This window comes from Paramisgurnus dabryanus, chromosome 14, assembly GCF_030506205.2.
Source record: "Paramisgurnus dabryanus chromosome 14, PD_genome_1.1, whole genome shotgun sequence".
NCBI lineage: Eukaryota > Metazoa > Chordata > Actinopteri > Cypriniformes > Cobitidae > Paramisgurnus > Paramisgurnus dabryanus.
The window spans coordinates 29,750,001-29,771,772 of record NC_133350.1 but is presented as its reverse complement, the minus strand read 5'-3'; the positions used below and the strand labels follow the sequence as shown (position 1 = coordinate 29,771,772).

Here is a 21,772-nt window from a genome sequence, read left to right as displayed (position 1 = left end):
ATAAATCAAAACAGAAAGTCTCTGGCTGTTGTGCCCTCTGGAGGTTGCACGTGATGAAAATCTATCACGTGACCCTACACCACATGGTATTCATGTGGATGATAGTTTGACACGTGATTGTTGCAGACCACCTCTTCATGACTCTGGGGTCTTCTGGTGAGATCTTTTGGCAAGATGACGCAGCCTGCAACACTGCAAAAAAAAACTTTGAATCAATTCAAGAAGTCACCGGACAATCAAATCAAAGAGGCTGAATGTGAAATCTGTAGAAATCTTCAATGACCAACAGTAATAAACTGTGATGCATATGAGACTTTTCAGGGTCATTTAGGGATTAGATTAAGAAGAAATGTGTGCATATGAATAGATTGAATTTAGTTACCTGAATTTCCCAGTAGCCTTTCAGTAAATTCACAAAAAAGATTATTCATGAAATCCAAAATTGGAGATTTATTTTCGGTTATCATATTTTAAGAATTTTGATACACATGAGTATTCATCTCTTCACAATTTAGATTTTTTGATCTTCAACAGATAAGACATAATCTTATGATGACAAACACAATAAACACACTTTGTTTCTGCAAACACAAACTCACCAATGTAAAGTTAAATGGTGAGAAGTGAAGAGAGTAATGAATAAGCATCATTGAGACGTCTCTAAAGTTTACTCTCATCTTGTGACCATCAAAGCAGCTCAGAGGCTTTCAGCTGAGAGCTCAGCAGACCCTACAAACATCATTCACACACAGACATCTATTAACTATTATTCTCACACGATCCACGTATATAATCACAAGATATAACACTGCTGAGAAGCACACACTGAAAAATACAAATTTACCATCAGCATTTTGATACTTTGCTCTTAAAGTTCAATAAAATGCTAGCACTCATTGAATGACTATAAGAAAAATCCTTCACTTGTTTCTCTTCATCATTTTGAAAGGATTTGTGTATAATTCATAAGGTATTAGTAAAAACATCTCCAGCCTACAAACTGTTAACACTTTTTTATGTTGTTGTACACATTAAACCAGCTCAAAGTGTACATGTGGTTCAGGTGTGTTGGATGTTTATATCAGCAATGAATGAAAACAATCTGAGATGCAGAGGAGGAAGATTACTGTATGAGGAAGAGAGGAAATGCAGTTGTCCTGTGGTTTGATCTGAAGATGTTTGTCTGTATTGTGCTGGTCGACTTATTATTACTTGCAGTATATTCACTAAGCATTTTTTGTATTTTTGTTTAAAGTTGTGTTAATAAACATGTATTTTTCTGCAAGTAGTTGTCCTGGATGCTGTTTTTTTGCTGTAATGTCTAATATATGCTCTGTAGCATTTCATTGACTGGTTGTGTGTGCGTGCGTGCGTGCGTGCGTGCGTGTGTGAGATCTAAAAACATTGTTTGATTTTGAGCACAGATAAAAGATTTTTAGGCGATTGATTAATTGGGTGATTGTTTTGAAAAAGTGGACAATAGTTTCAAGAAATTGAAAAAGTTTAGAGGGTTGGGAGGAACATGTTATGATGTCATTGGTTGTGGGCGGGGTTACATCTATTTAAAACAATGTTGGAGACCTATTCAGTCTGTACAATAAAGTTGGAGATGATTTGATGTCAGAATCCTAACTTTAGATATTGAAGATGACGAGGATGAATCTGCTTGCTCTGTTTCTTACACTCTTACCAGGAGTACTTTCACGTGAGTACAGCACTGTTTCTCTATTCAATAGATTTATTTCAGAAACATTCACTGATATTAAAAGACATTGAGTTCATGAGAATGGGGTTTTATTTAGTTAGCTTTTTATTTGACAGGGACAATAGACAATCAATGACTGCCCGGGAATGAGCTACATACTGTAGCTAAATTTCATCTGCAATGTCAGTTATTTATAAAAACCAGTAGAGTAGATCTTTTATCATTTATTTCATTTTTTATCTGGTGGTTTGATCCTTATCTAGAAAAAGTTGGCATTTTGAAAACTGACATTGTTTAAATCCATTCCCTTATAATTGTTAAACACGACTGCTTTGTATATGCAGAAATAGAAATCTCTGATTGTAATCATACAAAAAAAAAAATGCAGCATGAAGTCAATTCAACCTAATATTTTAAGCTTTGACCTGTAAATAGTTGATATAACTTATTAAAACAATTAGAATTCAACTTAATTTTTTAAGTTGATCTGACTAATATGCTTCTTTTACAGTTTATGAATGTGAATCATCTTTAATTTCTATACTGTGTGGTTCTAACTAGCCTGGTAAAGGTTTAGCTGCGGTCTCTTTTTAAGTGATAATTGTTTAATTTGATTATTAAACATTGGCAATATTTCAACTCAATTCCTGTATCCCAAATGACTTACTATATGCCCTTAAAGCAGTGGTTCTCAAACTGGGGTCTGGGGCCCCCAAGGGGGCCTCGAGATGGTGCCAGGGGGGCCCCAGTTTTATGACATTTCTATAAAATACATTAATTTATTATGATTTCTGTGAAATTAAACCTAAAAAAAAAAGGCAGCACTACTTTGTATAATTTAATGTTTTGTTTAATTAAAATGTAAAGTTTTAGAACTGTTTTTTGTCATAAATTTTCTTTGGGGGGGGGGGCGCGAAGGAACGCACCGTACACAAAGGGGGCCGCACGCTGAAAAAGTTTGAGAACCACTGCCTAAAAGCACAGTTTTTGTTACAGGAAAGTTTGGAAATTTAAGTGCATTAACAGAGATGGGACATACTAAATCTAAATTTGACTACTATTTAGTACTGATATTTGATTTAGTACTGATATTTGTAGATGCCAACTAGTAAAGCATTTGGTGAGCAACACTATGATCATGGATCAAATTCCTCTTAGAACATTTTTTTTACCGCAAGTTGGGTTTTTTATTAAAGTATCTGTATGAATGAATAAAAGAACAGAAGGCAAATGTAAATGATGAGACTCTTTATATTTCACACATCACTGCTTACACAACGTCTTTCACATTCACATGCAGATGCGTAATGTCAGAGCTTAACAGGGTTTTATTTCATTCCTGAGATTTCAGTGTTACCCTCAGCTGAAAGTCACATGAAAAGGATTGAATGGGATTGGGTCGATCGTGTGACTCGGTCTGTTCTCCCTCACTGCCTCAGACTTTCTCATCTCAAACACATTAGTCTTCAGGACATTAAGTCAGATTACTACAATAAAACAAAATTACTATTTGAATTGTTAAAAAAAAACAGAACGTTGATGTTGACTTCTTTCTCTAGCTCAATGATCAGAATATCATAACAGTTTAGATGAATAGTTGAGCAGGGTTGTCTGTTTTTTATTTTAAGCTTTTTATTGTTTTACACAATAAACTGTTAATAGGCTATAAGAGCTCTGATTTAATTTAAACAGTGGGCTTTGATATTTTTCTCTGTTATCCTCTTAGACTACAGATCTCGCTTTTCACGTTATCGATCATGGAATTCACAAATGTATCCGGTCTGGAGAGATGGAGATCCCAGATACAGAGACTGTTGGACAGGTATTGTGAACACACACAAATGATCAGATTATATTATCTGTAGTGATGTAATGCTGCATGCAGTGGTCAAGGGTGGGGTGGGGTTGGTCACCCCATTTTAATTCTAAAATCAGCCAAGGTTAAAGTCAACATGAAATCGGGACTTCCGGTTACGGTTTGCATGGATAGAGCTGCTCTTGTAGCTCCGCAAATCCTCCAATAATTTAACAATACATGAATCTGTAATTAGACATTTAACCCTTAAATTTGTTCAATATTGAGTCAGAGGTCAACTTAAAACCCACAGCAATGCCAAAACATCAGAAAAAAACGACAAATAAAACGTAGAGACCAACGACCAGAGCAAGACTGCGGCAAAAATGCTATGGGAGAGTCGAGGCTAATTGGCGTTGCTGGGATCAAAAATTCGACAAGTCAACATGAAATCACAGCTGACCTGTTTACTTTTTTTAATGCCTGCTGAATGATGAATCCATCCACATGTTATTCTCCGTGTGATCTAAAAAAAATATTTAATAACTTTAGCTGAAATCACCTAATCTCTGTGGTCATGTTTGCAGGAAGAAAATTAAGCATGATCAAACTCTAGGAAACATGGTTTTATTTGTATTAAGTAATTAATATGCTAAAAATCATAGTTACTACAAAAATAAAGCCATGATTAATTTTCCTCATGATGATAACTGTAAATCAGAGAGTAATTTTTGTATTTTATTTTCTGGTTTCAGTTCAGTGCATCAATAAATTATCTTCATGAAGCTTCATTGAGATTTTGTCTTTTTGAAACCATTTTAAAATAAACAGATTTTGTACTGGTGATGATTTGGCCCAAATAAAAGTCTTGTTTCTGAGCTTATTTATCGTAGTTTTGCCAGACTCATATGCATGTATAGCCCTCAAGGTATTTTCTCATTTATTTTTTATTTTTTAGAGATGATGTGTAACAGCTCCTACAGCCTACAGATTGATTTGCATGACTGTGTATTATGCCACAGGTGGAGAGGTGACATTTGAGATGAGAAGTGATTCTCCGACACTGACGGGAGCAAAAACTACCTTCAACATTGATGTTCGTTTCCCCCAAAATCAGACGGCACTTCCTGATGGACAAGTGGTGTGGGCACGAAACTGTACCATTAATGGTTAGTTATCCAAGATTCAGTCATACAATACCCTAACACTTGATATGATTTTTACAATATAAGTTATATTTTGTCTTTATAAGTGCAAATGTGATGTGACCTGTTATGGACAACTTGGGTTGTATCTTTTGGGAATTTGGCAGCTTGTTTTTTGGTTTTGAGACATGCATTGATGTGCTCTTATAAACACTTTGTTTTCATCATTTAGGAACAGCATATACTATGGGTCAGGCTGTGTACCCCGAGACCAATCTCACTCAAGAATGGACTGGTGTCTTTCCTGATGGTACACCTTTCACGAAGACCTCCAACAAAAAGCCCAGATTCATTTATGTGTGGAAGACATGGGGTAAGAAAATACACCACTAAAGCATCAAAATAAAACATCCAATCCAATATAATCCAGAAGATTGAGTTCAATTACAGACTGAAACCACAACTCATAGCTCATAGAGAGACGTCTTATTATGTTGGAGTTAAAGCAGTACTGTGTTAAAGAGTTAAACAAACACTCTTATTTATCACTTCTCTTTAGTTTTAAAATGGCTTTACAGACTTTGACTCATCATATTTGTCTTTCAGGTAAATATTGGCAGGTGGCTGACGGTCCTTCATCTCTACTGACCATCGAGACGGACAAACAGCCTCTTGGCTCTTATAAGATGGAGGTTGTTATTTATCATTGCCGGGGCAAAGACAAGTTCATTCCTCTTGGTTATGCATCTGCTCAGTTTTCTATTACTGGTGAGTGGTCAATGATTGCACAATTGTTCAATACCTCTATCAATCTGTCTTTGGGGAAAACACCAAATTTACTAAACGGGGCAAAGGAGAGTGAGAGCGCAATTCCAAAAAAGCGCAGATGGGAGTGGTAATATCTGCGGGTTATTTACTAAAAAGGTGAAAATTAAATAACACAGGCCAATGCAACATACTAAGAGGGTCGCAAATAAGCAGAGCTGATGATCCTCAGTGCGGGTGATCTACTAACACCTGATGTGCTTGAGTTCAGCACCACGGACATCACAGCTAAAAATGCTGGGTGTGAAATCCCAGCTTACAAAGCCAGTTTTTTTTTTTTACAATATTTACAGATTAGAAGTGAAATGCAAAATACAAAAACATAGATCCAAAAAAGACTTGCTATTGAAAAACTTGCTATTGTGTGACTTCTCCTAGTGAATTAAAATCCTCTGCCTTGTGTCACATGCTGTCTGAAATGACTCCTCCTATCAGCAACAATTACAGCCATTTTTAAGCGCAAAATGATTTTCTGTGTTAAATAATTGAGCAAATACCAGTTATTTTACACACAAAACCTTAGTAAATCACATTGCATGAATCATTTAAATAATCTCCACTCATTAATTTTGCGTCTGAAAGGGAAACTCCTAGAAATGCATGCAATAAGGTCAGTCACAAAAATAACTAGACGACACCTTTTCAGCGCTAATGATCCCCTGCGTATCATTAATAAATCCGACAGTCATTATTTTACGGCAAAATGATGGTTTACGCTGGTGCAAGCTGTTAGTAATTCTGATCCTTAATTCCTTAATTGTTATAAAGACAAACACCAGAAAAACACAGTTTTCATCATCTGTAATTAAAAACCTATGGGGGGTTTGAACAACATGAGCGTTAATATTGAATTTTGTAAATAATAAATGTTTTTATTTTGGGAAGGGGGTTGAACTATCTATCTCTTTAACCCTATGATGTGATTAGCACAAATACCTGTCATTGACAGTGCACACATGGTGTCATTTCAGTGAGCATATTCCTGAGATTTTATTTTTGCTTTCTTTAGACCAGATTCCTTTCGCAGTGACATTGTCTCAGGTCGGTGATGTCACACAGGGTGACCAAAGCTTTATCCAGAACACAGCCGTGTCATTTAGCGTCAACCTGCACGACCCCAGCCGTTACCTCAGTGGATCAGACGTCACCTTCAACTGGGACTTTGGAGACAACAGTGGCACTCTTATATCCCGTGAAACTACAGTCACCCATACATACATCTCAGCTGGTTCCTTCAGACCACAGGTCATTCTAATGGCAGCCATCTTAAATGACTGTACACCAAACCCAAGCACAGCGGCCGCCGTTGTTACACCTGCTCCAGCCACAGGTATGACATATACAATATACAACTCAGACATTTCTGATGCTTTATCCTGCCCTATCTACATAACATAACAGCATTTATTGCAAAGAGGATATCCCAGTTCCACAAAAACTGATATAATCTTTAAAAGGATCCCAGAAGTGACGTATAAAATATGTTTTACCATTAAATAACCTTCAGAGAGCATAACTGAGCCCATGCAAGTCAGGTCAGATGCTCTTTGTCATGTGTGAACTGAAAGATGTAGTCCTTTAAAATGCAAATTAGTTGATATCTGTTCTAAATGGCAGTGTGGATAGTGCAGATTATGGGGCGGTATATCCCCTTCTGACATCACAAGGGGAGACAGTTTTTAATGAGCTATTAAAGAATGGTTAACCAAAACTAAGTTACTGGGTTGATTTTTTCACATTTTCTAGGTTGATAAAAGCACTGGGGACTCAATTATAGCACTTATGGAAAAATCTGATTTTCATGATATGTCCCCTTTAAAACTTACCATATCCAAGATTCTTTTTCACCAGATTTGAATGCTCAGCTGTAATCATATTTTTTGTGTGTGCATTTTTTCCCTAAAATAAAGTATTCATATATTATTGTCTTATTCTGTTTTTGAATAAAAAATTGATTGATTATCAAAAATGAAATGGATATAATCAAATAGTGTTAACTAGGGATGCACCGATACCACTTTTTTGGAATACGAGTACTTGCATTTCAGTACTTGCCAATACCGATACAGAGTACTTATTAAAAAACATGATTTAAATTTACAGGTAACAGCTTTAGTCATATAACTTAACAAAAAAACAAGGTTTTCCAGTTTCCTAGTTTTCCAGTTTGTTGTAAACTCTGCCTCTTTGGACAACACAAGAGGCATTAACCCCTTACACGCCGCTCAAACATAGACATTTCTCAGACCGTGGTATCGATCCCTGGTATCGGGGGACTTTTAACAAGTACGAGTACTTTAGAAAATGTGGTATCGAGGCCGATACCCGATACCAGTTTCGGTGCATCCCTAGTGATAACCCTAACTTCGTCATTTGAAGGACTTCAGGACCATTTAGTATTTTAAACAGATGTTGCTTACAGATTTTGTTATGTGATCTCATGTTCTTGTAATATTATTCCAGGTGTTCCACCATCCACCTCTGTTTCCCCAGTTGAAGATGCTGGAGTGGAGAGCACTGATGTTCCTGTGCTCATAACAGACGGATCAGCTGATGACACCAATGAGTTAGCAGTGGCACCTGTCACAGATGCAGATGAAGCTCAAGCTGTGATAATCACACCTGAACCTGTTTCTGATGTTTCCGGTTCAGTATCTGCTGGAGAAGATGAAGATGCTGAGGTTATAGTCAATGTGTCTGCTACTCTTCTCCCTGAATCTCCTACTGATGTTGTGCAAACAGTGGCACCTGTAAATGTCCTCAGCACTGAACCAGCACCTGCTGATGCTGCTGCTGATGTTGTGGTGTCGGTGGTTCCTGCTTTAGACGACACAGAGATAACAGAAGTCAATGAAACAACTGAAGTCACTGCTGGTAAAAACAACTTAATTTAGACCTCAACAGCTTCTTCAATGAATTAATGACTGAACTGTGTCATATATTTAATGTTTTTTTATTTGTGCTTTAGATAGCGTATCTGAAGCTACAGTAAGTGAGATAGCAGCTGATCTGGAGACAGTAACTGAAGCCACACAGGCCACGCTTATCATTGCAAAGCGTCAAGCACCAGAAATGCCAGCAGAATCATGTTTCATTTATCGCTACGGCTCATTCTCCAAAACTGTTGATATTGTCCGTAAGTGTCTTTTACTCTTTAGCACATGAAAGAATGAACACAAAATTATTTATGTAATACTTTAAATGTGTTATGATATTGTGGGTTTTTGTTAGCTGATGAATACATTCCTCACTTACAGCAGACAGACAGGGACAAAGTTTAAAAAAGACTATAACAAACACAGCCATATATACACACATGACAATTAAGAGGAAAAATGGACAACTGGATACAATTAGAGCAGGAAAACACTAGTCCACTTTTACACAAAGGCAGTTTCCCTGCTGGAAAAACCAGCATACCAGCAAGACCAGGATATGTTGTGTTTCGGTGCTGGTGACCACCAGCTAAACCAGCCCCAAACCAGAATGGACCAGCATGGGAATTATGCCGGTCAATGCTGTTTTTTTCAGAAGGGTTGAGTGCTGGTTCAGAGCCTTATTTTAAATCAGCTCTTTCTTTTTTCGTCACCCAAAGCACCAGCTCTGACCCAGGAAAAGTGCTTCTTAACTAGCACCTAACCAGCATTGCTGTTCTAGAATCAACATGATCTCTTTAAAGGCGCTCTAAGCGAATTGAAGCGTTTTAGACCATAAAACATTTTTTGTTACATACCGGAAACATCTCCTCACTATCTGCTTGCTGCCTGTCCGCTGATCAAACTGTAAAAAAACGCGATCTCTGTAGACATCCCAGGCTTCACAAACGGCAATATCAACAAGTGGCCAAACCTAGCATCACAAAACAAAACAAAGTATTCCAGCCAATAAACGACAAAAAGGATTTGGGGTGGGGGTTGGGCGCGTTCATGAAAGCACGGAAGGGAGGGGGAGGAGTTAGCTACGCTCCATCTGTTTGAAAACAGTTTCAAACGTCAACAATAACTAACGTCTCGCAGATTCGCTTAGAGTGCCTTTAAAAGTCTTGGTCTCGAAAATGTGGTTAATTTATTCGTTTCCATGACACGAAATCCAGCTTTTTCCATGCCTTGAGCACGAATGTCTTTTTCGTGTCACTCGCACAAATATTTTTTCGTGTCCGTGACACGACTTTCTTTTTCATGTCATTTTAGGAATTGTTTTAACTTTTTTTCTTCCTATTTTTAAATCATTGTCACTTGAGGTAAGTTTTGATGTTTGGGTTAGGATGTACTTTTATGTATTGGTTTCTGCATGTTTTTCTTCCACTTTTAAAACTATTCTCACCTGGAGTTGGGGTTAGAGTTGGGATTTGGATGTTTATAAATGTAACAGAAAGTGATTCTAACCCCAAGCGACAATGGTAAGAAAATAGGAAAAAACTATGAGAAAACAATACATAAAATTCCACGAAAAAGAATTTGTGCAACGGACATGAAAAACTATTTATAGAAATATGTGCAAGTGACACAAAAAAGACATTCGTGCTCAAGACAAGAAAAGAGCTGAATTTCGTGCCACGGACACAAAAAAATCAATCAAATTTTTCATGACTATAACACCATTAGATCAATCTGTCTGACTTAAAGCAACACTGAAGAGTAATTGCTCTTTGCTCCCCCTACAGGTTAGACGCGTAATTGTTCATTAGCACTGTCGTAAATACTGCAGCATAGCTGGCTCTGATTGGATTGTAGGTCTGCCGTAAAGCAAGTTTTTGTAGTTTTCACTCGAAATACAGGACCACTACCCGACGGTTGGAAACTTCTTTAGTGCGGTTTTGGCCGATAGAGGGCTGCAAAGCGAATGTGCCATTCACCCTGTTTTGAGTGGATGAACCACTGAAACTTTTTTGGAAACGTTATTTTAAAGCAACACTATGTAGTTTTTTTACCTTTAAATAATGTCTCTAAAATTATTTCAGTGATAGAATAACTTTTAACTGGACAAATTGTACTGTTGCTGCAACCTGAGCAACCTCCTAGCTGCTACATGCACACTCTGAAAGTGGCGGTGGAGGGTAGGAAACACAGCTCCGCCACTCCCCCTGCCTGCAGAAGAGTGTCTGATACCAGGCACTGTTGCGCTTTTCAACCATATGGGGGAGCTGTAAGTCATTTTTACATGGAAACTACATAGTGTTGCTTTAAGGTAAAAAAAACTCTTTGGTGTTGCTTTAAGAAGGGGGTGGGGTTACTGTGACAAGATACTAGCTGGGTAGCTACATGCTAAGGCTAATGTTGTTTTGTGTAAATTATAAAATATGTTATTTTCAAATACATCCTCCGTTTACAAATACATGTTGGATTCACCGCGTTTGGATGAAAATGTAGGTACGCAAAGCCATTAAACATTAATATTACTGCAACATCCGACATTGTTGATGGTGTGTTTGTGCAACGCTAACATTCCTGGGAAAGATGAGGCATATTCGGCTCTCCTGATTTTGCCAAGTGGTTGATGTCCTCAGGGCAACATTATGTTGACCCTGGGACAACATTTCAATCAACCAATCAGATTTCAGAAATAAGTTTACAGTTTGTTTTAAGTATAAGCTTACAACCAGGATTAGCTGTTTCTAGACCATTGTTTTTCACTTATCATGTCCCTCTGATTTTAGGGTTTGGTTATGGTTAGGGTTGGGGTTTGGGGTGGGTTTAGGTTTTATTTAGAAAAATGTTGTCCTTGGGTCAACACAGTATGTTGCCCTGCGGACATCAACCACTTGGCAAAATCAGTTCGAGCAGGCATATTCAGTGACGTAAAACTTGGCTCTGTGGTGGCTCTCTAGCCCATGGAAAGGCAAATCGTTTCTTAAAAGGCTCACCAGTCGAACCAACTCTGAACCAGCAACAGCACTAGCTCTGAACTAGCACCCGGTTCTTTCTGGTGTATGGGGCATAACAGGACTACAAAGACTAATGACGTGGACTACAACAGGAAGTGACGACAATACAAAATACAAGATTCAAAATAAAAGACATGAGAACCAAATCGTTCAATTGAATACAGGCAAAAACCCAAGCTATTAACGAGCATGTTTAGTATTAGTCAACTGACTGAGAGTGCTCATGTTTTTTATTGCCATATTGGCCATGATTTCAACAAAGACCACATGTATATGTATATGTGTGTGTGTGTGTTTCAGAGGGAATAGAGAGTGTTGAGATTGTGGAGGTGAATAATGTGATTGTCACAGAATTGGAGCAGAATGCTGTGGATCTCACAATCACATGTCAGGGAAGGTAAATATTTCATATACTTTATTAAAGGTGCAGTGTCTAACTTTTAGAAGGATCTTATGACAGAAATGCAATATAATCTACATATTAATACAACTATATTATCAGTGGTGTATACTTTACATAATGAACTGTATTATTACCTTATAATGAGACGCTTTTATCTACAGTACATACACAGCGGGTCCCCTTAAATGGAAGTTGCCATTTTGTTCCGCATGTTTCTACAATAGTCCTTAACAGACAGACTGCTCTACAGAACGCGTTGTGTCATTTTTGTATTTTGTCTCAGACAACTACATTTTGTCCTGTGACGGCTACCACACTTGGTTGGTGTATTGTGCCACAATATACTGTTTCATTCCCTAATGAAATTTAGCATGGTTCAAACAAAAAGACATGGTTACTACTCGTACACTGGTTTATTTAAATGGTTGATTCAAGTATTTAATGTTTAATCTTTTCTGTCATGTTTTCTCTGTACAGTCTGCCGAATGAAGTGTGTACGGTTATATCTGATGCTGACTGTATCAGTCCTGTACAGACTCTGTGTAATTCTGTCACTCCAAGCCCTGACTGTCTGATGGTGTTACGCCAGTTCTTTAATGATTCTGGCACCTTCTGTATCAATGTATCTCTAACCAATGATGTTAGCTTGGCAGTAACCAGTGCAAGAATCAATGTTAATATGGGTAAGTATCTCGAGTCCAACAAATCTGCCTATAACTACAACTAAACTGTATGAGAAGATAATTAAAATGACCCTAAACTCACACCATCCTCACTCTTATTTAATACAGACACGAATTCATCCAGTAGTAGTGCTGGAGCGGCACTGGGAGTCCTGCTTTTTATTTGTGCTATGGGAACCATCGCATTTTTTACACACAAGTAAGATAAATACCAATACACTTAATATATAATATTTGTTAATGGAAAAAATCAGTTGATCAATGTGTAGATTAGTAATTAAAAAGTTAAAACTGCTGCAATATTGGATAAACTCATCCTTAATGTTCATTTTCTCCAGGCGTTTTAAGGGCTACCATCCACTGATTGAGGATTATACAGATAACAGTTTGGGTTCTGAAAGGATCTCGATGCCGTTAAACCTCTGGAACTTTCTGAGCCGATCGTCTTCTGGAGAGAGTCGGCCGCTACTTCAGGGACGAGTGGTGTGAGCTATACATCAAAACAACCTTCAAACAGAAGAAAGACCTCACGTATAACATTCTTCATATTATCTCAATGGAGTTATTATTATTTGTGAATAACATAACCAGAGAATACTCTGTATGTGTTGTGTATGTCTGATGTTTTCTGTCATGAGTTGTAATATTCTGATCATTACTCTTTAATAAAATGGAGTATTGTGACTAGTTGGGGTTGTGAAGTTATTGAAATTAAAATGTTCTTGACTCTACAATGTTCTGATGCAGAGATATAGGTTTTGCTAAATGGTTACTAGGGTAATTGGCATCCACCAATGATTATACTCAGGGGCCACAAGTGAAATGAGCCAACCCCGTGTTTCTAAGGGCGCACTTATATTATATTAAAACGGATATATGAACCAACCCCCATGTCTCTATGACATACAGATTTGAAGATATAACTGTTGGGCTTTGGTTGCTATGGTGCTCAGCAGTGGTTGCAAGGGTGTGGCTTAATAGCTCTGTGAGGATCCTGAAAGACCAATCGGATACATGAATAAATCAAGCCCACCCAGGCACGTGCACAGATAGGGCTCAACCTGTGCAGGACACATGCCCTTTTTGTCCTTACACTCTGAAGTGCCCTTTTTTAGGTGTTTTATTTAATTTTAATTTTTTTAATAAATCAATGCTATTGGTAAACATTTACGTCTGTCTGTCTGTTTTACAAATATATTTATCAAATAAAAGCTTTAAAAAACAAAATCTTTTTGGATCCGCTCAAACTGTCAGTCAAACCTCTTAACTCCGCCCCCCTGAGTGCAGCGAGCTGAAGTTCTACAGCAGTCAGAGCAGCTGAATGTCTTGCAACGGTAAATAATTATCTTGTTGTTTGAGTACAATGCTGTCTCATTACAAAAGAAACACTAGTTTGTCCATAACGGCGCATGTTTTATAAATTTGAGCAGAGCCGGATTATCCGTAGACGGGATTGCGAGTGGGCAATCGGGGGCACAAAGGGCTCCAAACTGTGACCAAATGGATTTTTTTGAAACAGCGCGAGCAGTTTTTTATTAACAAGTGTTCACGCATGTGAAGGGCACCCGTGACAATAATACGGAATGCAGGGTCGGTTTTAACGCTTTTTTAGTATTCATTTCATATTTTGATAAATGATGGTAAGTACACAGCTGATTATAACCATTGACTTTCATAGTAGGAAAACAAAAACGATGGAATTAAATGGGTACCGTCAACTGCTTACCATCATTAATCAAAATATCTTCTTCATCATTTTTCACAGTACTTCCATAATTTTTGTTTTCCTACTAGTCAATTGTTACAATCAGCTGTGTACTTTCCATCATTTGCCAAAATATTATCTTTTGTGTTCATCAGAGTAAAGAAATTCAAACAGGTATACAACATCATGAGAATGAGAAAATTATGACAGGATTTTCATTTTTGGGTGAACTATCCCTTTAAATCAATCATTCAAAGCAATACATTTTATTCATTGAACAAATTAAATGTTACTTAATAAATACAAAATCTGATCCAGAAAATGCAGATGACCAAGCTGTTCGATCAACTTTACCATCGCAGCTTGAGCAGAATGTAACAGATTGGTAAGGTAATGTAATGTTATATTAAAACATTAAAACCATGTCTGCATTTGTGATCGTAGAAACGACAAACAAGAAGCGCTGCACTGAACCGCATAAAAGTTGTTTAAATCATGGTTTAGTCAGTAGTAAATTTGTTAAATATGAAAACATAGACGACTTACAGGCGAGTCAGAAGCGGGCGGGATTATGATGATGACCGTCAGGTCCAAGTCAACAGGCCAAGGAAGTTAAAGTCGCAATGAAATTGAAAAGAAAAACAATATATATTTTTTTAATAGTGGTATTATAAACAAATGACTTTTCTGTGAGCTTCATTATTTAAAAAAAATTTGTGTGTGCTCATAATCTTTAATCAAAAATGCAAATCTCCTCCCATCCTCAAAACGATCTCTCTTCACTTCCGGTCAAAAGCATGGCAGGTGGGCGGGGTCCGGGAGAAGATCGCAGCGATTAGCAATTAGCAACACAACCCAACTTCAAACGATCCAATCAGATCTCGATGGAGAAATTCAAATCCAGCCCTGCCTTATTTCATCTCAAAAGCTGTTTCATTCGGATATACGTCACCACGGGGAAAATAAGGCAATCACTACTTCCGTTTCATGGCGACTTTAAAGGATAATTCTGGTATTTAACACTTTGAGTCTCATTTCTGGTTTGTTTTGGATGAACTACAGTGATGGACACAGAAATTTTGACAATGGGTCGTGTCTTGACTTTTTGACTCGTTTAGAAGCGTCTCTTGACTGCTTCAGAATGGAAGTCAATGACCATGCACAAACATGTCATTAAAACAACACTTCAAAACTGTGCTACTCACCGAGTGGTTCGTGGTGTTCGTTGATGATTAAAAACAAATATATTGGCGCAATGTATGATTTCAATCCGTGATATTTGCTATAGTGGAACTATTTTTTCAGATACCTCACAACCGCGTATATACTTCCGCTCTGTATTTGAGTCTGAAGCGTCCCACTCCCGACCACTTGATGGCGACAACCACTTTGCCATACAAGTACGCTCGGTGTCTAGCGTATAGACAGTCACAATCGAACTCAACTTCAAACCTAAAGCTGGTCACTGAGCCATCAAATATGTAGGGCTTTTCCGAATGACATTTTTTGAGCTTCGAAGCTCTAGTAGAAATCAAATCGAATATTCGAAGCTTCGGAAGGAGGGGCTGAACATATTTTTCTTTTTAATAAAGGCAGGAATCTCTGTGTGTGTGTCTGTCTGTCTGTCTGTCTGTCTACAGTTTTATTATGTAGCGGATGTGTTGCTGCGGACCTAAGGGAGTGTAGTGCCTTTTTTCGTCCAATATGGACATGCGACACCTTTAGAATTAATAAACTTTAAAAATACTACAAAACAGCGCAAGCCGGAAGCGGCGTGCCTGTCACGCGTCCTGCGAGAACAGCATTAGTGAAACAAAACACAAGAGCAATACTTTTAATAAGGTAGCCTAACATTTTTACAACAAACAAACATTCCCGTATCAGAAATCAACAGCACAGTAATTACTGACAACGTAAAGGGTACACCATTTAAATAAAACAACGAAAATAAATGAACGAAGTTCAACAAACTGTAATAAAACGGTAGCATACTTTCGAAATCAAGTTTATTTATAACACTTACACCATCCAATATGTTTTTTTCATCAGCAGAACAATAAAGAAGATATTTTGCAGAAACCCCAGTGCTCCGTCATGCAAGTCAACCGATCCGCACACTTTAAGAGCTAAAGCATATATATCCAATACAACAGTAATCCCCCATAACTCCGTGTGACATATTGACGTCTTGTGAAGCAAATCAATCAGTTTTTGCAAGAAACTGAACGTTATTTACAACACTATTAGCGTGAATGCCAAAGCAGGAAGCGCGCTTTCCGTTCGAGGCGATCTCTTCCACTGGTGGCGTTTGGTGGCTGTTGGCTATGGATGTTGGTCTCTCTGCGCCACCTATAGAGCGAGAGCGTGAAGCGCACTTCCTGCTTGGCAAAAGCTCTGCATTAACGCTGTAAAATATTTACATATATATATATTCGAATCTCAAAACTGAAAATCGAATGTCAACCCACGTAACGAATATTTGAATATTCTGGTCCAGCCCTACAAATATGGGAAAAATTTCTTCTGAGAGAAACCGAGCGAAAAAACTACAACCACATGTAAACAGACCCTTTTCTGTTTCCCGGCGGCGGAGTGATATATCAGCGAGCAATGAGTCTTCCAAGAGAAGTCAATGGAATTTTACAAAATGCCAAATAAAACACGACAGAAACTGTATTTCGCTACACTACTTGTTTTTAATCATCAACGAACACCACGCACCACTCGGTGAGTAGCACAGTTTTGAAAATGAACATTAAGTGTTGTTTTAATGACATGTTTGTGCATGGCCATTGACTTCCATTCTGAAGCAGTCAAGAGACGCTTCTAAACGAGTCAAAAACTCAAGACACGACCCATTGTCAAAATTTCTGTGTCCATCACTGTAGTTCATCCAAAACAAACCACACTGTAAAAAATTGCTGTTAAAAAACAGCCAAATTTAACAGTATGATTCTGTTTTTTAACAAAAACAGAATTATACTGTTAAATTCTGCATTCTGTAAAAAAACAGTTTTCAGAATAATGTGAATTTACAGCCCTGAGAGTCCACCGTTAAAGACTGCGTCCCAAATCACACCATACACCCTCATTCACTATTCCCTACATTAGTTTCCTAATGATCCACCTGAAATCAAGTCAATGAGTTCAGATACTGAAGCATTAATGATGGACACCTGCTGCTAATAAACAGAATCAATGAAGAAAAGATAAATAAAAAGATAAGACATGAGCAGAAACACTTACAGACACAAAGACTTAGATGAACATCAACTGAAAATAACACAACACATTAAATCTCTCCATATATCACCAGAGGAGAATTAAACATTTCCACAAACACCATTACCATCTTCACTTATAAACCACTTTTAATTTTAAGACTTTATTTCTGTTATACATCTACAACAGTTCTTACTGAGAACAAACAGGTGTTTACTAGACTTTACAAGCATTTTCTTTAAAGTCACCATTATGGTGATCACTGTTTTCATTAGTTGGGCTCTTGACTTGGTTTTCAGTCTGGTTGCCATAACTGTGTCTTTATGATGCATGTTTGTTATGGCAAAGAAAACCAAGAGATGATAGACTCTCGTGAGGTTGGATGTCTGATTATTGATCAGTTTTTTGTCTTACCAGCCTTATGAAGCTTAATCATAAAAATTAGTAGTTCTTAGGAATGTTTATGAATAAGTATTTACATATTTGAATCAGAATCATTACATGAATTATTAGTATAACATTAATCTGATAGCTTGACAGAGTTGCCTACAAATGTATTTTTGCACACTTGAAAACAGTCCTCAGCTGACACTCACAGACATCAAGAATCAGCCTACGATGCTCAACTAGGGTGACAAAAGAAAAAACAGTTCATCGGCCTAATGAGTTTTGTACTATGCTGATACCCAGCATGCATTGCAGCATGAAGCTTTTCATTTGATAGTCACCATTGTTGAGATTCATAGCCTGATTCTTGATGTCTGTGTGTGTAGTTTGCTCGTGTTTTTTAATTTCATTTAATCCCAATGTTTTTAAGATTCCTCTGGCTACCTCAACACTCAGTTTCTGTCACATTATAAGACTACTATAAGGGGTTGCCACCCATCTAATCAGTTATGAGCTTCTGTATAAATCAGTAATTTGACTCATGAGACTTACACCATAACAGTCATTAGTCAGTGATAATACTTTATTTATACTTTTTTGCCATATTCAATGTCTTTCAAATCACATTGATAAGCAAAAATAAATATGACACCAAAGGGCAAACCCAAGGATCAAGAGACCTACTAAAGTAAACACTGATCACGAGAATGGTAACTATTATTTAGGGATTAGACTATTAGACTAGAGCTGTCCAAACTCAAAACAACTTGCACTGACATATTTTAAAATACATCAGTGCCCTTTGTTTCGCCTGAAAATGCACAAGTAATGTTTTTAGTTAGGCATGTTTGTTAAAACTTGTTAAATTTCCTAATTAAACTATTCCTGGTTTAAGATAATACCTGTTTAGGAAACCACACCGTATGATTTATTTCTCAGTAAGAGCTAATGTACATTTAAAATAAAATCATACTGGTTTGTAATAAGTGAAGATGGTAATGCTGTTTGTGGAGTTGTTTGATGATCTTCTTGTGAGATCTTAGAAAATCTGAGTAAGTCTGAGTCTCTTCTAAGTCTGTAAGTTGAGTTTCTGCTCGTTTTCTCTTTAATTCGGTTCTTGTTTATCTTTCATTCAGTGATTGTGTTTGTTAACAGCAGCTGTTCATCATTAACTCAATCATCACTTCATTATCTCATTAACTTCAACATTGGCTCTGTTTCTTTTACTCTTTGTAGTGTGGACACATTAAGCAGTGTTCTTTTGACACCAAGGATTTTGCGATGGGGTTTAAAGGGTTAAATGTGTAAGATATAAAAACACAGAATGCTAATGTTTTTTAACAGTCCGAAGGAGACCGTAAAAAAACATTATCTTGCTGGCAACCAAGCTGCCAGTTGATTACTGTTATTTAACAGAATGTGCTGTTAAAAAACAGAAAACTTAACAGTCAAATTTGCATACAGAAATATGATAATTTCACACAGACATTAGAGAAAAGTCCTTGTATTTTGTTTTTTAAATCATGTGAACTTAAAAACTGTTCAGGGGATTTACACAAGATGATAATGTGAGAGATCTCTTAGTGTTTAATGTTTTGTTTTGTTAGGATTTGGCTCAGTTTTTGGGTTACCATTGTGCTGAAGAGTAGTGTGGTTGTTTAGGTCAAGGATGGGCAGTAAATCATTGATGTTATGCTGCCTGTTGTTTTATTTTAAAGCAGTAACTTTGTAGTTTGCTTATGGTGAACTACATGAGATTTGTGTGAAAGTTTAAGTGTTTGCAGTTCAATTTTAGAAGTAATATTTGTTTTCAGTGGACTCAAATTAATTAAGTTCACAATACTAACACCACCATGTAAATATATATATTTATAAACTTGAATGGATCAGGCAATTGGTTTCCTAAATGAAATGAGTTGCTTTCAGGGCATTATAACATTAACATACTGTAAAAATAGGAGAGCTGTAAATTAACGGAAGTAGAACTGTATTTTAACAGTGGCAGAACCGTAAAATAACATTATCTTGCTGGCAACCAAGCTGCCAGTTGATTACTGTTATTTAACGGCACAATTTTTTACAGTGCAGAAATGAGACCCAAAGTGTTAAATACCAGAATTATCCTTTAACTGTTGCCTGCAATCCTTGTGTTCATTGTAGTCCAAGGAAAGAGATTTAATTTAGAGATGATAACTCGCATCATCGTTAACTGTGGGATTTGTACCTATGCATCATTAACATTAACATGGATGTGTAAAATCGTGAATCGGATAAATTATGCTCTTTAAGATCTGGAAGCTCAACCTGATGATCTGAATCCTGTTTGCACATGAAGATGATTTAGATGAACATTATACATAAAACAGTCATTCACCCAAATACAGTATTTGTACTATATACTGTTTATACTCCTCATGAACAGTGATTGTATTTATCAGATACTCATATAGACATAAACATTACAGAAAATATTCATCATTAAACAAATCAAAGGATCATCTCACGAGTCTAAGATGTTGCATTTCAATGTGTTTTAGTCTACAATCTATAGTCAGACTCAAACTCAAAAGATATAAAAAAAAAAATGTATAACGTGCATCTTATGATTATGATTGATCTTTTCATTTGCAGGACTGGTTTAGATGACACTATCGGGTGCATCATGCACAATTTTTTAAGGGTGCACAGTGTGCACAGCTATCCTTTATACTGTAATCATAATTATTAACTTAAATTAATAAAATAAATATATTTATATATATATAATAAATTCTTACAAAGACAAATAAGACAAAGAGTTTATGAATGATTTTATTGCTCTTTTACACATTAATACACAGATCTAAAGCTTATTTTTTGTTTTCACATTTCAATTTACTTGCATTGAAAGCATTCAATTTTCTAAAACAAGCCTATAAAAATAAAAAAGGGACCCATTTTTCTATCATAGCACATATTCGATCCGTGCCCCCTGCAGGTGAATCCATACATAAACATTAAGAAATGAACCTCAATTATCCTTTTTGTACAAAGCTACGGTAAACTGAACATTGCAGTAGCTACTGCATTTTAAGAGTATTGTGAGCGTTTCTGATGGTGGTTTTAATTTGATCAGATTTCAAAATGCAGCAACATCATCAATGTGCGATATGATAATGGTAAATGGACTGCATTTATATAGCGCTTTTAAGAGATGGCCATCCAAAGCGCTGTACATGTTGCCTCACATTCACCCATACATTCATACACCAACGGCGGTGTCAGCCATGCAAAGCGCCATCCAGCTCGTCGGGAGCAGCTGGGGTTAGGTGTCTTGCTCAAGGACACCTCGACACATGGTCCGGTGGAGCCGGGGATCAAACCACCAACCTTCCGGTTTGTAGACAACCTACATGAACCACTGAGCCACTGCCGCCATAATGGTGCTAGCGCTGTTGCATCTGAATTTATATAATTCAATAATATTGCATTGTGTCCAGATTGAGGCATGTGATTAAATCTCAGAAAAAAAATCTCAGAAAAAGGAAATACCGGATCATATGTTGCAAACAAAGTAACAGATGAAAAGATGCTTTAATGATTTTGAGGTTGCTTGCAAAATCCGCTTGCTTAAAAGTCCAATGGGGCACGTGCCCCCTCAGTTTGAATGATCATGATGCCTTTGCTATGCATCATTTATAATCTTTGATGACACATTTTGAGTGTTGAGCGCCAATTTAACCCAAACCCAGGACAGAGAGGTTTAGTGAATGTGGTGTTGACTCTGTGGATGAGGGTCATTGTGTCATCAGAGATGCTGAAGAAAGACAAACTTCCTGCACTGTGATCCACATACACTCCTATTCTACAAGAACTGGACACTACTGGGAGATCTGTCTTTATCTTATTGTGCCAGAATGAGCATTTAGACGGAGAGCAGAGCAGTTTCCAGGACTGATCATTATATCCAAATGCACACTCATCACCTGTTCCCTTCCTGCTGATGCTCTTATATGACACTGATATACTCACACCTTTA

At 37.1% G+C, this 21,772-nt stretch overlaps 1 protein-coding gene across 1 annotated transcript; it reads left to right on the top strand.

Moving 5' to 3' along the window:
• Positions 1-1,585: 1,585 nt before the first annotated feature.
• Positions 1,586-13,127, top strand: pmela (premelanosome protein a). Its single transcript, XM_065241953.1, has 12 exons — positions 1,586-1,705; positions 3,432-3,527; positions 4,523-4,669; positions 4,878-5,018; positions 5,252-5,413; positions 6,480-6,800; positions 7,934-8,344; positions 8,439-8,606; positions 11,655-11,751; positions 12,235-12,440; positions 12,549-12,639; positions 12,779-13,127. The coding sequence occupies exons 1-12, from the start codon at positions 1,648-1,650 to the stop codon at positions 12,927-12,929; spliced, it is 2,049 nt and encodes a 682-aa protein (XP_065098025.1). The 5' UTR covers positions 1,586-1,647; the 3' UTR covers positions 12,930-13,127.
• The last annotated feature ends 8,645 nt before the right edge of the window (positions 13,128-21,772 follow it).

Coding starts and splice junctions, on each gene's coding strand:
- pmela (XM_065241953.1), top strand. CDS start 1,648: ATGACGAGGATGAATCTGCTTGCTCTGTTTCTTACACTCTTACCAGGA. Junction 5,019..5,251: donor TTATGTGTGGAAGACATGGG/GTAAGAAAATAC, acceptor TTTGTCTTTCAG/GTAAATATTGGCAGGTGGCT. Junction 6,801..7,933: donor TACACCTGCTCCAGCCACAG/GTATGACATATA, acceptor ATATTATTCCAG/GTGTTCCACCATCCACCTCT.